The 17,083-nt window shown below is 43.1% G+C and overlaps 1 protein-coding gene across 1 annotated transcript; it reads right to left on the bottom strand.

Annotated features, from left to right (window-relative positions):
• Nucleotides 1-8,144: 8,144 nt before the first annotated feature.
• Nucleotides 8,145-16,405, bottom strand: SOD2 (superoxide dismutase 2). Its single transcript, XM_064708124.1, has 5 exons — nt 16,250-16,405; nt 14,903-15,105; nt 10,773-10,889; nt 9,987-10,166; nt 8,145-8,668 (listed from the first exon to the last, which is right to left on the bottom strand). The coding sequence occupies exons 1-5, from the start codon at nt 16,276-16,278 to the stop codon at nt 8,523-8,525; spliced, it is 675 nt and encodes a 224-aa protein (XP_064564194.1). The 5' UTR covers nt 16,279-16,405; the 3' UTR covers nt 8,145-8,522.
• Between the last annotated feature and the right edge of the window lie 678 nt (nt 16,406-17,083).

Genomic DNA, 17,083 nt, shown 5'->3' with positions numbered 1-17,083 from the left:
TTGACTGCAACCTGAGAATTTGACAGATGATGGCAATGGAGGTAGTGGGTTGTTTTGAGTGGATGGTGGTAATACTACTGACTTCTATGGGCAGCTTTAAATCTCCACCAAAAATATCCTCCAACAGACAACCAACATACTGGCTTCCTACAAGTACCTTTTCTGTTTTGTTTTCCAGTTATATTCTTTTTCTGATTCCTTCATTAGGGCTTTTTTTATCAGAAAAGTTTTACAAATTTTTCACCTTTGTCAAGAACTTTGCAAATTAGTATGAAAGACAAAAACAGAGCCTTTTTCCTCTCCTTGTCTCTTCCACTGCATTTATTTTTCTGGTCAAGGTGAAGGATAAAACCTGATTGTTCCTCCAACAGAAGGTGAGGTTATGTGGCTTCAAAAAAGAAAAGTATTATTGCAGTTTTCAGGCTATTATATTTTTTCCCTTAAAAAAAATCCGAACTAGTGGGACTTTCCAACAATTTTCTCCCTTTGATCTGCAGTCTGGCAGGTAGTTCTTTCTTCTTTTTCACTTATTTTCATGTTACTAGTTCCTACTTTGTGCTAAATTCAGTTTTGCACTATATTTAATTTTGCTTTTATTAATAACCCAAATGTCACTGCCAGCTGCCACCAAGACAGTCATTCTGACTTGAAATGAACAAATTCATTGTGAATTCCTTTAGAAAAGAAACATTCCACAGCCTGAATATCTGTGGAAGACGGAGTCTAAATTTGATCGTGACAAAAATCAGAAAATCAAAGTTATTGTTTAGCTGCTGTTACATGTTCTCTGACTCAGACAACAAATTTATTTCATTCCTCTTCCCCTTTCAAGCCAATAGAAAATAGTTTCATGCAACTGAAAAATGCTTTGGGCAAGACTGGGAGAAGCAAATAACTTATTTACTGAATATGGGGTGTTGACTGATTCAGAATGTCTCGCCAATTCATCCAAATTCACCAAATGCTTGGAGCTGGAAAGAGGATGTGGGGCTCAGTTAGTGGAACGAGATCATGCTGAGGGCAGATGGTTCCTCTTGAGCAGTCAGGATTCTGGCCACAGTATTTTTTTGACATCCAGATTCTCCTTGTTAGGGGAGTATCTTGGGCACTGGTCTGGAGGGGGTCACCTTTGCCTGACCACCTCAGCTAGCCAGCAGTTCAGTCATTTTAGCTGCAGGAACTCAAAACACACCACCTCTGAAATGCTCCTGCCATGGCAGACAGGGCACACCAGTGGGAGATACATGTTCAGGCCCAAGTCAGCAGAGGAAGAGTTCCGTGCTGCTGTCCTGAATTTTGGAGTGTCCAGAGTGCCTACCCAGACAGCAGAGGCTCTAGCATCCACGTCCTCCTTCTTTGCATGAACTGCACTCTCATCCCACCCTTTTCATTCATCCACAAATAAATCAAAGAGGCAATACACAAGGTCTAATTTCCTTGCACGTGTGTGTGTGGTGTGTAAGGAAAGCAAAGCACATTTTTCCTCCTGAATTTCAGTTCAGAGGCTAACTGGAAGCATTCACTTTTATTGCATTCACAGTGCAGGACTGACATTTTGCCTCTACAATGTATCTGGGTAACTGCAAGCACAGTGCCAGCCCAGGCAAGAGCTTTTAAGGCCAAGGCTTTAGTGATGAAGCACCTAGTAGAACCATACTTGCAAATACCGCCACTTGCATTACCCTGGAAACACGTCCACTTAAACAAAGTCTAATGGTGGACACCTTCTGTCCTTCCAGCACACTGTCAGATCACACTCTGCCACGAGGGGCGAGTTCCTCTGCAGCACTCAGTCGTAGCGGGGAATCAAAGCATGGAAACCACATGAGCAGAGATTACACAGCCTCTCAAGTCTGGCAGCCAGATGTTGGCTAGCAAGAGTGAGTGCAACCAGATGGTTTTTCTGCCATTTTTTTCTCCAGACGTGCAGAAGAGGTTAACAGAATGACACATAGGGATAAGTTTGTTATCCTATTTGTATATTTAGACACACAGACATATTAGCCCCCTTAAAACTGTAATCCCTAAGGATAACAGGCAGGACTAGGATTTTCAGATGTCAGGTCCAGCTCAGATTCTGCAAGAAGCTTCAAGTGAGTAACAGCCAGACTAGGACTTCTCCATATTGCTCTTCTGATGTCAGGATCAGCCTAAGGGTGCAATCCACAGAATCCCTTTGCAACCACTAAAAAACATGCTCCTGGATGCAGTACCTGGGGACAACTCATCAGCTGGACATGGGCAGCTTTGCTTCTGTTCTACCCGTGCAAAACTGCCTTACAGTGAGGTAACTGCTTGGGATTTGGAATGAAAAAATACAGCAGGAAGATCACTGCATTGTTGTGACATAGTGGCTGCTGATGCAAAATGCTCAGCCAGAGGAAAGAAGGCTTTGATGGGATTGTCCTACATCCCAACACGATCTAGCTGTTGGATACTTCTCTGAGGCAACAGAAACATGCTACTTTCTAATGACATCAGAGCCTAGTGGAGAGAAATTTGGGCAGGTCAGCTCAGAATCAGTAGATGCAGATGTTAATTTCAAGCATCAGCTTCCAGGCTGAACCCTCATCACTAGCCCACACCTCTATCCATTTCACAGTGTCTATGCCGGACAGCCACATCTGGAACAAAAACATTTTGTTCCACTCTATATCCTGTGCTTTTCCCTGTACAAGATATGGGTTTGCCACTCACATACTCCAGGTGCACTGCACAGTCTTACACCAGCTGGAGAGAATGCATTTGGGACAGCAGGGAATATCAGTAGATGGACAGCAAGCAACACTTAACTGCTATGACTTACATTCTAATGAAACAAAATCCAGGGACAACTTTAATTCCCAGCTAGATAACACAGAAAGCAGCAATTCTGGCCCTGAGTTGCTTTTAACTGACCTGAATCTCATGAAGGCAAGTGAAAACTCCCATTGGAGCACTTGACCCTCAGACAAGCTAATTCCAGTTGATTATTCCCATTTTTTTAGTTATGCAAAGAAGCACCAAGTCCTACATGTGAGCTTTTATTAATCATATCCCTTAATTCCCAAAAAGCCCAGGTGAGAGCTTTAGTTTTGTGTCTCCTATTCTTTCATAAGAAAAATCAATAATCAGAAACTAATGAATACATTTCCTTGAAAATACCAGTAGAACCTATTGCAATTAAACCCAGGAAGAGGTGGGGGAGCCCAGATGGAAGAAGAAGTTAGAGTCCTTCTGACACAAGTTTCTCTCAGTGACTTGTGAAGCAAACTCAAATGCTGAAGGGACCCAAGAGCCAAGGTCTTCTCCTGGCAAGCTGGCCAGGTTTGTGTCCATCTTTTTCAGGAGGAAGAAATCAAAGACAGCTTGACGATGCTTCCTTTGAAAGACTGCATTTCCTCTCCTCCCTACAGCCTCAACACATTTCTGCTAGAGGGATAAGAGTGGCTGGAAATATCCCAGTGAAGCATTTAGCCAGAAGACAGACACATAGAGAGACAGAGAGATTTCTCAAACAATACCTTTATGAGGCTAAAATGTTTTGTTTGAAACAGCTCTATGCAAATGACCTTTGGAGAAGCCTGAGGCTTGACGCCCATAACAGCTGCCCTGACAGACAAGACACCAGACTTCCCTGACAGCTGTAGGGCCTGGGGAGCTTCTGGATTCCTGGAAACACTGACAAGTTGTCAATTCTATCCAGTTTTTACCACAGCCAATTTTTGAAATTCCTGAAAACTGGGAGCCCTTGCTTTTAGCTACTTTAGGTCTGAATTTCTAGAGGCAAAACAAGGGTTGCAACATCACCATTTCCTGTTGAGTTCAAATATTGAAACAGTACAAGTTAGTCCTTCTCAGAATTGTGAGATTATCTTCAAATCATGACACTTAAATGAACAGATGTTCTCTTGCCTTCTGATTTGCAGACATCTAATGTGTCAGTGATAATTTGTAGTAACTGCATAAAAACTTTAAACTTTCTCTTACAAAAGCAAAGCAAAACTGAAATTCCTGTGCAGTAATCTTCTGAGTGTTGCAAAGGTTATGGATAAAAGTAGCTGCATCACCATGCTACTTGCTTCTAGATCTGACCTTTTAGAGCTACAGTCCCAGTGCCAGTAGCATAAAGAACAAGCCCTTAAGATGCAGCACTGTGGAGCAGCTGATGAGAAGGAACACAGCTGCAAGGAACACAACTGCAGAGCACACTCCAAAGGAAGTGGAGCTCAACAAGGGACCTCAGGAGAGGTAGGGAGAAGCTAGGGAATTACAGACTTGGTTCCTCCTCAGAAAAAAGGTGATGAAAAAAAGAAAGGACTAAGGAATTGTAGTATAACTGTAGACAGACCTGGACTTTTCAGTTTTTACCTTTCCAACTGAGACAAAACTCCCTCACAGGAAGTCAAATTCTCCAACCTGTCTGCAAATACCATATGCAATAACCAGCAACTTTTGTATGTTTCTGCACAGTTCCACAGAAATTAATAGTTTCAGAAAACTGTTATTTCCTCTTCAAATTTCTATGCCCATAACTATAGGGACTGCCAGTCACTTCACACAGCCCTAATGTGAAGACTTCCCAAGTACTGTGCTATAGGGAGTTCTCTGAGCTCCAGGGATTTCCCATCAATCCAGACACGCTTTAGAACACTGCTGTAGGACACATGACAAAGCTACTTCTGTGGTGCCACAAGGCTGTGTGGGTCCACCTCCAGCTCTGGCAGGTCCAGGCAGCAAGTTTATTTCTGGGCTAATTTGTTCAATTTGTACAAGTTGGTCTATCAATCTTCTTAGGTGAGAAGATCCAGTGAAAAGCTGCTGCAGCAACAGCATTATAAAGGAGCACAGTTGTAACTACAAAGCTCCATCCTCAGGTTGTGTGCTCCTTGCAGACTTGGCTTAATTACAGCAACGTGACAGGCTTCATCCCCTGCAGTTAAATCTGTGGTCTCTGGACTTGAAAGACCATTCAGGATGTCATGTACCACAAACACACTTAGATGCATCTTCATTTTAATTAAGAGTACCTCCCTCTAGCCTCTGCCTGCCTGGCTCTAGTTACAGTAAATTCTGTATTTGACTGTATGTATTACCACAAACTGCCTTCTGCACAGCAGCAGTCTCCTCCCCCTGAAGAGGGTCATCTCGATTATTCAGAAAGTGGAAAACCAAACAGATCCCCTCCTGAACAGTCAGAACACCCAGCCAGGTTCCTAATCTGATTCTTGGAAATTCAATTCAGAAGCCCAAGTCAGCAGAGTAAGACAGACAGACACTCCCACCTAGTGGGGAAGGCACAGCTCTGGGTCTCTGGGATTGGAGTTGCTTCAGCTCTGCAGGTTCACACGCTCCTCCCACAGGAACCTTTGCTTTTTGAATCAACAACAGTAACAGCTATGACGAAACCTGAGAGAATTACTTTTAATTATTAAGCAGAAGAAAAGCAGATTAAGCCTACCAAGTTACCAATGCTTTTATCTCTTCAGTATTAGACATGACTGCAAACACAACTCTTTCATTTTATAGTAGTGTAATAATTAACTTCTGCAAGGTCAATGCAACAGGTATGTAAAATATTAGCTGAATGGCACAGTGGCATTTTAAACCAACTTTACTACCTAGAGAGAACTAAATTCTTGAATGCAAAATACAGACAAGTCTTCAGTATATAAAGAGCCTTTGATATCTAGGAGAGCATACCAGCTCACAAGCTGTGTCACTGTTAGTATTTTCTGGTTTAGGGGTTTACTACTTTGGGGGGATTTTTAATACATGATGTAGATAAAGGTAAAATAAAAAAATTGTAAGGTGGCAATTAGAAGCTAGAGGGGAAAAGCCTCTTTGATATATTTCCATTTCTGTATGCTCAGTAGACACCCACAGACCTGTGCTGTTTTCCAGGAGGATGAAGGTGCCATCCTGAGGGCTCACTGGGACTGGCCATGGCATTACCCCATGGCATGCCACAAAGGGTGGCAGAAAGGCTGTTTGAAATTCACTTTGGCTGGCCTGAATTACTTTCATCTGTTCTGGTACAGAATCAGATGCACACACTTTGTGATTCATATTGGCCTTCAAATGCCTTTTTATAGTCAGCAAAAGTCACAAACATGTACTTGCATTTCCCAGCTGGGTATTGACCTTTTGGACCCAGCTGCATGTTCCTGAAAAACATTCAGCCACCAAAATCTGCAATGTGCAAACCAAAGTCTCTGTGTGCACCTGCAAGTATTTATTATGAGTTCACCCTGATGCACACTGTTCTTTCAGCCCATGACACACTATAATTTCCCAGGTTTTGGGTCAGGTACTGCACTTTTGCCCTCTTGAAAATTATTCCAAGTTTTTATTTTAACATACTGTGGCCTACACACAAATTAACTGTGTCTACAAACACAGCAGCGACCTGCCTAAGCTCTGGGGTCCGTCAGGATGCAATTTTGCACCAAACTCTTCTGTTTCGTCCAGGTCAAAGACTAATCCAGCACTGAAATTTGCAAACTCATTGCTCCTTTCATGTACATCAAGTCTGCAAATAATTCCATGCTCATTGATGATACTGTGCACAGTTCAGGTTGGAGATGACTTAACACACAGAGCTATTTTTACCACTGGGGTTGGGAAGGTCTAGATAGAACAAACTGGTAATTTCATGTTTGACTAATGGGTCTCAGACTTGTCCACACAAGGCATTTGAGATCAGCTGTGAGGCTTTCCCTTCCTGTATCTCAGTTCATGTAGGGAGAGACAGACCTGCCTGCCTCCACAGCAACCACAGTAACACTAAGTGCTAGTTCTCAGCAGCAATTCTGAGCTTACTGCCTGACACAGATTAGTAAGAGGTTTATGCACTTTCACTGCCCAGTCAACAGCTTTGCTAGCACACTTGCTGAATTACAGGCCCATACTCCACCTCATAGTGCTGCAAGAACCACTTTTTCCAGATTTCACAGCAGTATGGAATTAAGACAGTTTAAGCAAGTTGTTACTTCAAATGAACCACATAAGAAATCTCTGTCCTTTCTGGTGGACCACTTGTCCACCAAAACACACATTAAATGCTTTCCACTGCTTCACTGTCCCTACTATTTGCCTTCAACAGTTACGAAGTTCCCATCTTCCTATTCCACAGACATTGCTTCTGTATAGAGCTGAGGACTGGGCACATTCAGACCTAGACAGGACACAAGGTAGCAGGACCGACTCACCAGCTGACTGGAAGCAGGAGATGAGTGGAGCTTCTTCTTAACCTGGTGCACAGCAGAAACTGAGCCTTACAGCATGTGCTGGGTCTCACACTACTGCCTTTAGAGGTGCAGCAAATGTTGGCTGTGCTTGAGGAGCACTCAGTGGTTTGAAGCCTCACCACCAGGAGCTAACTCAAGCTTCCTCCCTAGCTTAAGCACTCCTTTCCAGAGCACCGGTCTACAGGCACATTTACCTCCTGTTCCTTTGGAGTGTGCAGAACCAGGATGTGTGGCACACACGTTACAGCACTCGCCACCAAAGCCCTGCCTCAGCATTCACTCACGCTGAGGAGCATCCCACCACTTTGTTTTTCATCTCTGCTATGTGGTACTTCACTGTATGTAGTAAGGAACAGAAAAATCTCCAGTTCCCTTCACTTTCAAGTAGACACCATGGTAAGCACAACATACCAACTATTTCAAGACCACAGGCATGCTCTGTTACAACAAAAAGGTTACTTCATGCCTGCCTTCAAGCATAAAGTTTAATTTGATACTACTGCTTCAGCAACACGGCTGTGCAGAGACAATCTGTACTTGATATATGCATGCCATCAGCCCCTTTAGCTACAGGATGGTCTGAGACATACCTGAACAGTTAGTATGAAATGAGTGCCACATGCTGTCATTCAGGCCCTATGCCTGAGCCAGTACTGTAATCTCTGCCCAAGGTAATGCTTCCAGGGCTCGTGCATCAGTGTGACATAAAGACCTCACATAAGAAATGCAGGAAGGAGTAGGGATGACTGAAGACAGTCAAATCAGGCAGGCACAGCAACACCTATCTCCATTTATCTTTTCAACCTTTATAGAAAGCTCTGCAGCCTGTAATACAACAAATTACAAAAGGCATTTTTCTCTTCCAACTGTTTTAAAATCAAGTAACTAGACCAGATATTACTAAAAATGAGTCTCTTGTAGACAGTTATAGAAGATTCTTCTTTTGAGTTTTATTTGTTTATAGTAACAGTAGCACATATTTCCACTTAGGTATTTCAGTGCAACAAGGAAATCCATTAGGCTTCAGCAAGGTGACCTATGTTTCTATATGCAATGGAACAGATTAAAGTGCCTCCCTTTGTTGCACAACAGTTTAAAGCTTCAGAACTCTAAGTAAATACCTTTCACAGAATTAAACAAGCAGACACTTTGCTTGATTATGAAATGCTTTTGTTGGATGAGTGAAGTGCTTTCTGCAGTAGAACAATTCATTTGTAAGCCACAGGCACTACTACAAGAGTGGTATCAGAGTAGAACTGGTGACATTTTAGTAGTCTGTGCAAGAATTCCACTCTACTTTTTGCAAGTTGCATATCTTGAAGATACATTCTCCCAGTTGATCACATTCCAGATGGCTTTCAAATAATCAGGTCGAACATTTTTATATTGAAGATAATAAGCATGTTCCCATACGTCAATGCCTAGCAAAGGAATGAGACCTGTGAAAAGAAGAGGGTAAATATATGAAAACACACTTTACATGTAAAGTTTTATATTGCATCTTCAAGTTGTACCCAGTTTCTGAGTCTTAAGCTGCAGGAAGACAAAGAGCTCTGCAGAACACTGGTCTTTATTGCAGTATTTTACAAAACTGTGCTCACACACACACACTGCATAAACTCAAAGAGCTGATTTGGGTAAACACACATGTAAATATTTTGGAACTGCCTTGAAGACATAACTGAAACCAGATGAAGTAATTTTTGAAAGGGTTCTATCTTTTGCACACTTATGCAAGCACTTTCATAAAAAATTAGGTTATGAACGTTTCTTGTGATGCCAGCTTGCTTCCAATACTTTAATGACAGGCTATTTGTTAAGTGCCTAATTACCTCCTTGCTTTTGTACTAAAATACCCTTGTCACTGAATTTTTTATGGTAAATTTTCACAGGAGGGAGGGTGAAATTCGCCCCCATTATAATCTATGTCCCTATACTAAATCTATAATTTCTTTTCACCCTACTGATAGGCAATACACAGACTGCTGGCAATAGATGAAATTCCTTGCTGTTCTCTATGAATTCTGCAGAAGTTATCTGCAAAATTATTTGGACAAACTGTCACTGCAAGCAGATTCTCACTGATCATGACCTGTTCCCTCTGTGAAGGGTGTCCAGCCTGCCATTACCACTTCCATGTCTCTCCAAGGAAGTAAGAACATACTGGAAAGAGATCATTGCCAGTCCTATGCTGCTTTTCCAGCTGTAACACTTAACCACATCACAGACTAATTTGGTTGACACTCATTACTCTTATAACTATAAAGGAAGCAAATTATAAGGCTCCATTTGAAACCCAGTCTAGATGGAACAAGAGTTATGATGTTCATCTTCCCCCTCTCCTGTTGTCGGGCCCCCACTGACAGTGCTGTGAATAGCTCCTCTGTCAGAGAAAAAAAAAACTGAAGGCAAAAAGCTTAATGTTGCTTGGTACGTGCAAGTTACTCCAGTTACTCAAAAATCCAAGGAAGCTGAAAGTAAAATATTCACCAAGTAAAAACACTTTCACAACATGGCCCATCTGTTTTTCCTTGGACTAGAAGGACACTTAATCATTCTGCTGTTCAAAGTTTTTAAGTTCTGCTTTACAAATGCTTGCTCTAAAAAATGAGTTTTCACTTCTGCTAGAAGAGACATTTGGTTTTTCACATCTATTTATCAGCAATTTCTTCTCAACATTTTCCCAAATCACTTTTCAGATGTCATACACTTGCCTACCAAATCTACAGAAGCAGAGGGGAAGGAAAGAAACCTGACCTGTTGTGCCTTGCAAAGGGTCTTGATTTGCACAAGCTGCTATCTGTAGGCGCCCCTGCTCCTTGTTGTAGCCAAGCCACCCCCAGCCTGATCCTTGGACACCAACTGATACAGCTGTCAGCTTCTCCTTGAAGTTTGCAAAAGAACCAAAGTCACGCTTGATGGCTTCCATCAATTCTCCTTTAACAGAAAAAAAGCACAGAAAGATCACAAGCATATCAACCTCAATCCAAACCTCCCAGGTTTATCACAGTAGCTTTTGTGAGATCTGTACTAAAGGGCCTTTATCTTTAATTGCAGGTCACTTTAGGGAATCAGTACTCTATCCTCCCCAGGGGGATTCCTTCCATTAGGCTTTAACTGCTGAACTATCCCTACCCAAACTGGAGAATAACTCCAGCCACTAGGCTGGGTGGGCCTGCAGCACATTTCTTTCCTTTCTATGAATTGAGTACATAGAGCAATTTAATTAGCATGGCTTACTACAACTATTTTCTCTTATGAAGGTGGAAAGGGTATATGCAGCAGAGACCAGGTATTTTGCAGTGTATTCATAATCAGCTCTAGAAATTAAAAAAGACTTTGAACATTACTCGGTTTTTTTATATTTTTGGCTTACATCCAAAACCTCCCTCGAATACCTCAGAATTTTGGTAATTGTCACACAGAAAGGTGAATTAACTCTGAAAAATAAAGATCCTTTAGACTCCTTCAAAGAGACCAAAGATCATCAGTTCCACCTGTTAATTAAAACTGATGCAATAAACCACTATAACATGCACTAACCTTTAGGTTCTCCTCCTCCATTAGGAGAAAGGTTTGTCCAGAAGATGCTGTGATTGATGTGACCCCCACCATTGAACTTCAGGGCAGGCTGAAGTGACACCTGAGTTGTAACATCACCTAAGGATACAGAAAATAAAAATATATAAATAAAAACAGTTTTATCACCACAACAGGCAGTTAAGTTTCTACTAGGCCTCACTGATAGCCACAATCTTTCTACAAGCATGTAACTTATCAATGGAAAACATGAAGTTTGTACTGTTATGCATATTTTAGACAGTCACAGACAAACTCTGTAGGAGACTTATTATCTTTGACCTTTTTTATGCTGTAATAAGTGATCTGCAATATTGCAACTATCAGGCAGCCCACACTACACACCTAAGACTTACTGCCACTCTACAGCAGAATAAAGCAACGAGCACAGCCAAAACTCTTTGAGGACCCAGCACTTGTAAATTCGTCAGTATCATCACTACAATGCAAAAATATTACTCACCCATTAGCTCACTGATTTGCAAACTAAGCATTTTTAAACTTCTTAAAACAATTTACAGGGCAAACAGCCTGTGCTTGAGAAAAGTCAGTAAGTACAGTGAGCACATACACAAAATGTTCTTCTCCTTCCTATCTTTTGTTTCATTTGGAGGGAGGTACTCACAGAAAAGTGATCGAAATAATTTTGCTACACATGACAGAATCCTGCATCTGAAACCACGATCAAACAACTCTGTACTTCCAGAGAAGATTTCCTGAAGAAATCAATGGTGCCTTGTGTCTCTGAACAGTCTTGTACCACTTCAATACAAGTCTTTTCATTACTATTTTGGCTTTAAAAAACACTGAAGCATTTCAAAGGTTCTAAAGCTTTTTCCACCACTCCAATGCATTCTTTAGTTAGGAATCAGTAGGGGACCTGTTTTCTCCACTCTCAGGACTGAGTTGTAGAAATTTTCTGAGTCACCTCAACAACACAGACATGAAGACAATCCTCAAAGAAGTAGTGCACCTCAAAGCAATCTGTTACCAAGGTGGTGCCTCAGGTTTTAACTTTTGTATTTTTGAGATCTTGTGCTGCTTTAGTGTGTGGGTCTGGGCTTCACATTAGGGGACAGTAAGCTCTCTTCACAGAGTAGGTAGACAAAGCAATTCCTTCTCTAGCTGGGACACAACTGATCCAGATCTGAGGCCCAAAAACATAAACAATGGTGGACCAAAGAGAGAAAACCAAGCAGGATGGGAATTCATGGGCTAATGCTGTAATTGGACAATCAACTCCAATGTGCTACTGGACCAAAACTTATAGAAGTGTGACACCCTGTGACTGGTTGTCCATTTTTTGGTGACCATTTTGGGGTCTCTCCAGCAGGGTTGTAGCCCTGGCTGGGCTCCTGTGCTGCTCAAGGTGGATCTGTTGAGGCTTTCTAACAAATTCCTACTTTATTGTTTAGCTCTGTCTAGTTTCTGTTCTAGGACAGCCTTCACAAGGCATCAAAGGTTTTAATTCAGGGCTTCACGTTCTCAGCATTTCCTCACAACTTCAGAGAGGGGTGCAGCACTGAAACAAAGCAGCCAATGCTTTGTTTGTAAAACCATTATTTGCTGGATTTGGGTATCGGGTTAAGGATAAGAAGTCTCTCATGGCCATTCAGATGGCATGTTAGGGACATTTTCCCTGAATTTCTCATGCCTTAATGACACTTTCAAGTTCATCCAGGGCATACAACATATAGCAAGCCAGAAATCAAAAAGTAACTTAGAAAGCCTTTAATGCATCCATAACTCCTTATTCCATCATTCCTTAGAAGAACCCAAGTTCTCCTCAGGACCCCTAGAAACCAGAGACAGCATTTCACCATTGTCCTTAAACAGCATTTGTGCTGCTGAACTTTGCACTGAGGAAAAAAAAAAACCAACTGAAAAGGGGTAACTTGCCCTTAAGTTACAGCAGAAGTATACTGGAATTTATTTGTACAGAATCCATGGACAATTCAGTAAACCAAGACAAGAAGCCCAAAGGTGCTAAAGTGAGTAGGCAGCTCAGGTTCTCAGCTTAAGTAATTTGTTTCCTTGCCACAGTCCATCACAGGTTGCATGGTGGCCAAAGAAGAGCAGGGAAAACTATGGTAGGAACAAGTTTTCAATGAAAATGAGATTCAAGTTAATATCCTTCAATTAGCAAATCTGACACATTTTGATGGGCCAGTAGTCAGGACCAGTTTATGTTGAAACCATGTTCTGCGCTGTCACAGAAATGTAAATTCATTTTCAAATGAACTGACAATGTCAGCCAACAGGATGGCTTTGAGTTTTCTATGCAAATATAGATAAATGAAAACATGTTAAAGATAATCTGAAGAAAATAATTTGCTTTCTATTGCTGAACAAGAGACATTGACAAGGTTCTGCTGTCCAGAAAATTTATTAGATAGTGATCAGATGTGCTATGTAACCCAACACTGATACACAGCCCAGCAAGATCTTTGGTAGTGCTCAGTTTTAGTATGAAAAAATAACAATATTGACAAAATGAGGTGGCAGTTCAGACTTTGCCCTGGTCTTAGAATTTCTTCTAATGAGGGTCAAAATACTGCACATGGTATACTGAGATACCAATCAGGAAAAAACAAACTAACAAACCACCCAATCACCAATATCCCAAGTAATTATTTGTCTGCTTTGGTGTGCATGACCACAACCAGTAAGTCACCCATTTGGAAAATAATCTCTGCAGAATCCTTAAGGAAAAATTAATCTCTAAGTAATAAACACTTCAACACAAGTGATGAGATGCTATCAAAAGCTGTAATTCCTAAAAAATAACTCAAAGGATCCACAACACTGCAGATGCATCTGATAACCAGAAATTCTGCCTCCACTAGTGGCTGAAGCTTTTGTAATTTAACAGCATCAGTAACAGCAGCAGCACACACAGTGTCTTCTGACACTTCAGGTTCCCTCCCCAGTGGTGTTTGCACTAATTACATCTCCAGAATCCACCTTTCCTGGATCTGCTACTGGCAGGGCAAGGGCAGCAGTCAGCCTTGATAACCTGCTTCTTAAAAGAATCTCATTAGTTCATTAACTCAGACTGCACAAGTTATTTTTAGGCTCACTTAGGTACTTGAAAAGCCCTATTTTCTATTCAAATACACTGGCAATTAACTATCAAGGGACACATGGTTCAGGTTTACTCAGATATGAGCAATTCTAACTTTCACCCAAGTCCACACATTAAATTCCACTGTGAAGCCACCTGGCAAGCAGACAGAAGTGAGTCTGTATGATAATCATTTCTCTGAGATAAACTGATACCTTTTAAGATGATCATCACAACAGAAAAAAAAAAACCAGAAAATATTCCACCTTCTTAAAAAGACATACATGTTATTTCACACACTTTTATCAGTCCAACTGAAAGACTCAAAGTTTGGAAAAAACACATCTCATGTTTCAGCATAGCTCTGCTACACCTGCAAAGTTTTTGCAAAAAGCAGTGTATCTCAAATTCTGGGATCGTAACAAAAAATTCCATGATGGTTTCCTGCATATTTTCCTGTCTCACATGGGCTTGTCACCTACACAACCCTTTAATATGACCCAGTGATATAACTGACACCCAAATTCAGGTCTCTGCACTGTGTGTTGTATACATTAACAACATGTCTGTCTTACCTCAATTGCAGGCAACTGAGATTATTTACAAAGACTGAGCAGAGCATCTGATGTGAAAACTATCAAGGCACGCATTTTTCACTTTATCTAACTTTTTCACTTTATCTACCTTTTTATTGCATAGTACTTGTTCAGCAAAATGACTGCAATTTCCTACTGACTCAGTCTTTGCTCAGGTTAAGTTACTAATGGAGTATGGACTAAACCCACAACAATCAACAAATCTTCTAGTTTTACAGCACTACAGAGAACAGAATTCATGCTTTTTACTTACATTCGATTTCCAATTATCAGCACCATCGAAGCTACAATAAAAGATTTTCCCCTTACCATACTGCAATGACATAATCCAAAGCTTTTCAAAGAATGTATCTTGCTTCTTTTTTTATTTTGTTCTTCTGTATCATCCGCGCCAATTAGCTTCCACCTCACCTGTTGACTGTGGAGATACAAACCTTTGGCCACTGCCTCTTTGTACTTCTCCTCGACCACGTTCAGGTTGTTCACGTAGGTGGCATGATGCTTGCTGTGGTGCAGCTGCATGATCTCTGCATTAATATGAGGTTCCAGAGCAGCATAGTCATATGGCAAGTCAGGAAGAGTGTGCTTTTGCCTAGAAACCAAGCACCCCAGGGGTGCTACCAACTTGGCACTGCTTCTAGAAAAGAGAAAAAAAAAAAACAGAAAGAAGCAGTTTTATTCAGTAAAACTTGGGGTTCACCAGTGAAATAGACTGCATACACTGCTGTTCTGATCAGCTGCTTTAAATACCTGGGATAATATCTCAGCCAAGGAAATAATATTTCCACTTCTCAAGAGTTTAAAGCAGGCATACTTTGCAGCTTAACTGCAAAGATGAATTCACACCAAGGTCACATATCCAGGGCTTTGCACTGTGAGGCTGCTGCTTCTCAATCCGAGCCTCCAGGCCCTGCAGAGACTCATGTATCCTCCCAAGCATGCACGTGAGGGAAAAGCAGGGACAGCAGTGAAAAGCCAGTAGTAACCTGATGACATTCAAAGCTTCACCTAATCTTTATTCCTTAAAAATAGAAGCAAAGATGTCACCTAAGCGTCCTTCCCTCGCTATCCACAAGGTCTGTGCACTGGGAAGTGCTAAAAAACCTGCACGGGTTTCCGGGAATGCTGAATTTCTCCAGCATTTACACAGACACGCGTTTCCCTGTCCCCACAGGGCGTACCGGGAAGCCACAGGGGCGTCACAGCCGCGATGCCCGGCACAGACACCGCGCAGGTTGTGTTACCCTTCCCCATTTCAACACCTCGCACTTGTCATGCGACACAAGGGCCAGGACGAGAGGAGACTCGCCGGGCCGGCAGGACGGTCAGCTCTGAGGGCTGATGCCGCCGCACCGCTAGTGACCTTGACATAGGCCAGGGACACACCGCGAGCGAAGCCCTCGGGACCCTGAAGAGCAGCCGAGAGCGGCGACCCCGGCCAGCAGAAACAAGAGTGTCTGCCAGCACCGTGTCAGGCCGCCAGAGCTCCTCGGAGGGCGGCGGGGGCAGAACCTGAGAGCGCTCAAGGACACCGGCAGCAGCCCCCGCCCGGGCCGGCGCCGACCCGGCGGGGCAGCCGGCGGTAGCGCGACCTCCCTGCGCGCGAAATGGCGGGGGGCAGACACCGAGGGGCGACAACACGACCCTCCCGCCGCCTCCTCCCCCGCTCCCGCCGTCCCGTCCCCGGCTCGGCTGCAGAGGGCAAGGACGGTGCGGCCGCCGCCTCCCGGCGCGGGGCTCTGCCCGGCCCCGCGCTTTCCCCGGCGCGGCGCGGCTCTCACCTGCTCGCGGCGGCGAAACGGCACAACATGGCGGCGTCTGCGGCCGGGCGCGACTGTCAGGGCGCAGCCGCGGCCCGCCCCAGCCGCGGGGGCTGAGCTGGGCCGCGCCGCAGGTGACACACCCCGCGGCCACCCCCGGCCTTCCAAGGCGGGCGAATTCCGGGCAAATACCATTGCTTAGCGATAGGAGTAGCTTGTCCTTATGAACATAGCCGCTCTAGAATCGTTATCGTAAAACTCAGGCCCGCTGTAGTTCCAGGCGAGGCGAGGCTGCCTTAGCCCCTAGGAAACAGATAAAATGCCGCCGGTGCCCCGGCAAGATTCAGCAGCACGGCAGAGTCCGGCTTTGAAACCCTGCCGCGCAATGACATGGTTCTGGCAGCACAGTGATGGCACCGGTAGCACTAACGCTACCGTTTCAGCTCTTTTGTCTACGACTCGCTTTTGTTGGTTCATTTCTGCTCTTTTACCCATTTTGCGGGTATCTTGTTTTCCCCAACACGTGCTTTCCTGCAATTCAGCGGCCTCTGGTGCTCATGAAAATCCTTTACCCAGTTTAATGCAAATGAGTCCAAAGACCCATTACAAACTGGCTCTCCAGCGAGGTCAGGGAGGAGAAACTCATTCCTCAGAGCTAGGAGGCACTCTGCAGGCAAGACAAACATTAGGTAAAATTTTAATTCCACACAATTTATCTCTGCTACCACAAAACCTTTATCATCATATTTTGTCATTCTAAATAAATACACATAGCCTTAAGATCGTCTAGCACACACATTTACCAGACTGTAAAAATTCAAATTACAAAAATTCAGTGGGGGCTAACCCTAAACA

The sequence above is a fragment of the Zonotrichia leucophrys genome, chromosome 3 (genome assembly GCF_028769735.1).
Source record: "Zonotrichia leucophrys gambelii isolate GWCS_2022_RI chromosome 3, RI_Zleu_2.0, whole genome shotgun sequence".
Classification (NCBI taxonomy): domain Eukaryota; kingdom Metazoa; phylum Chordata; class Aves; order Passeriformes; family Passerellidae; genus Zonotrichia; species Zonotrichia leucophrys.
Note: the sequence above shows the minus strand (reverse complement) of the source record. Positions and strands in the feature narration are given on the sequence as shown.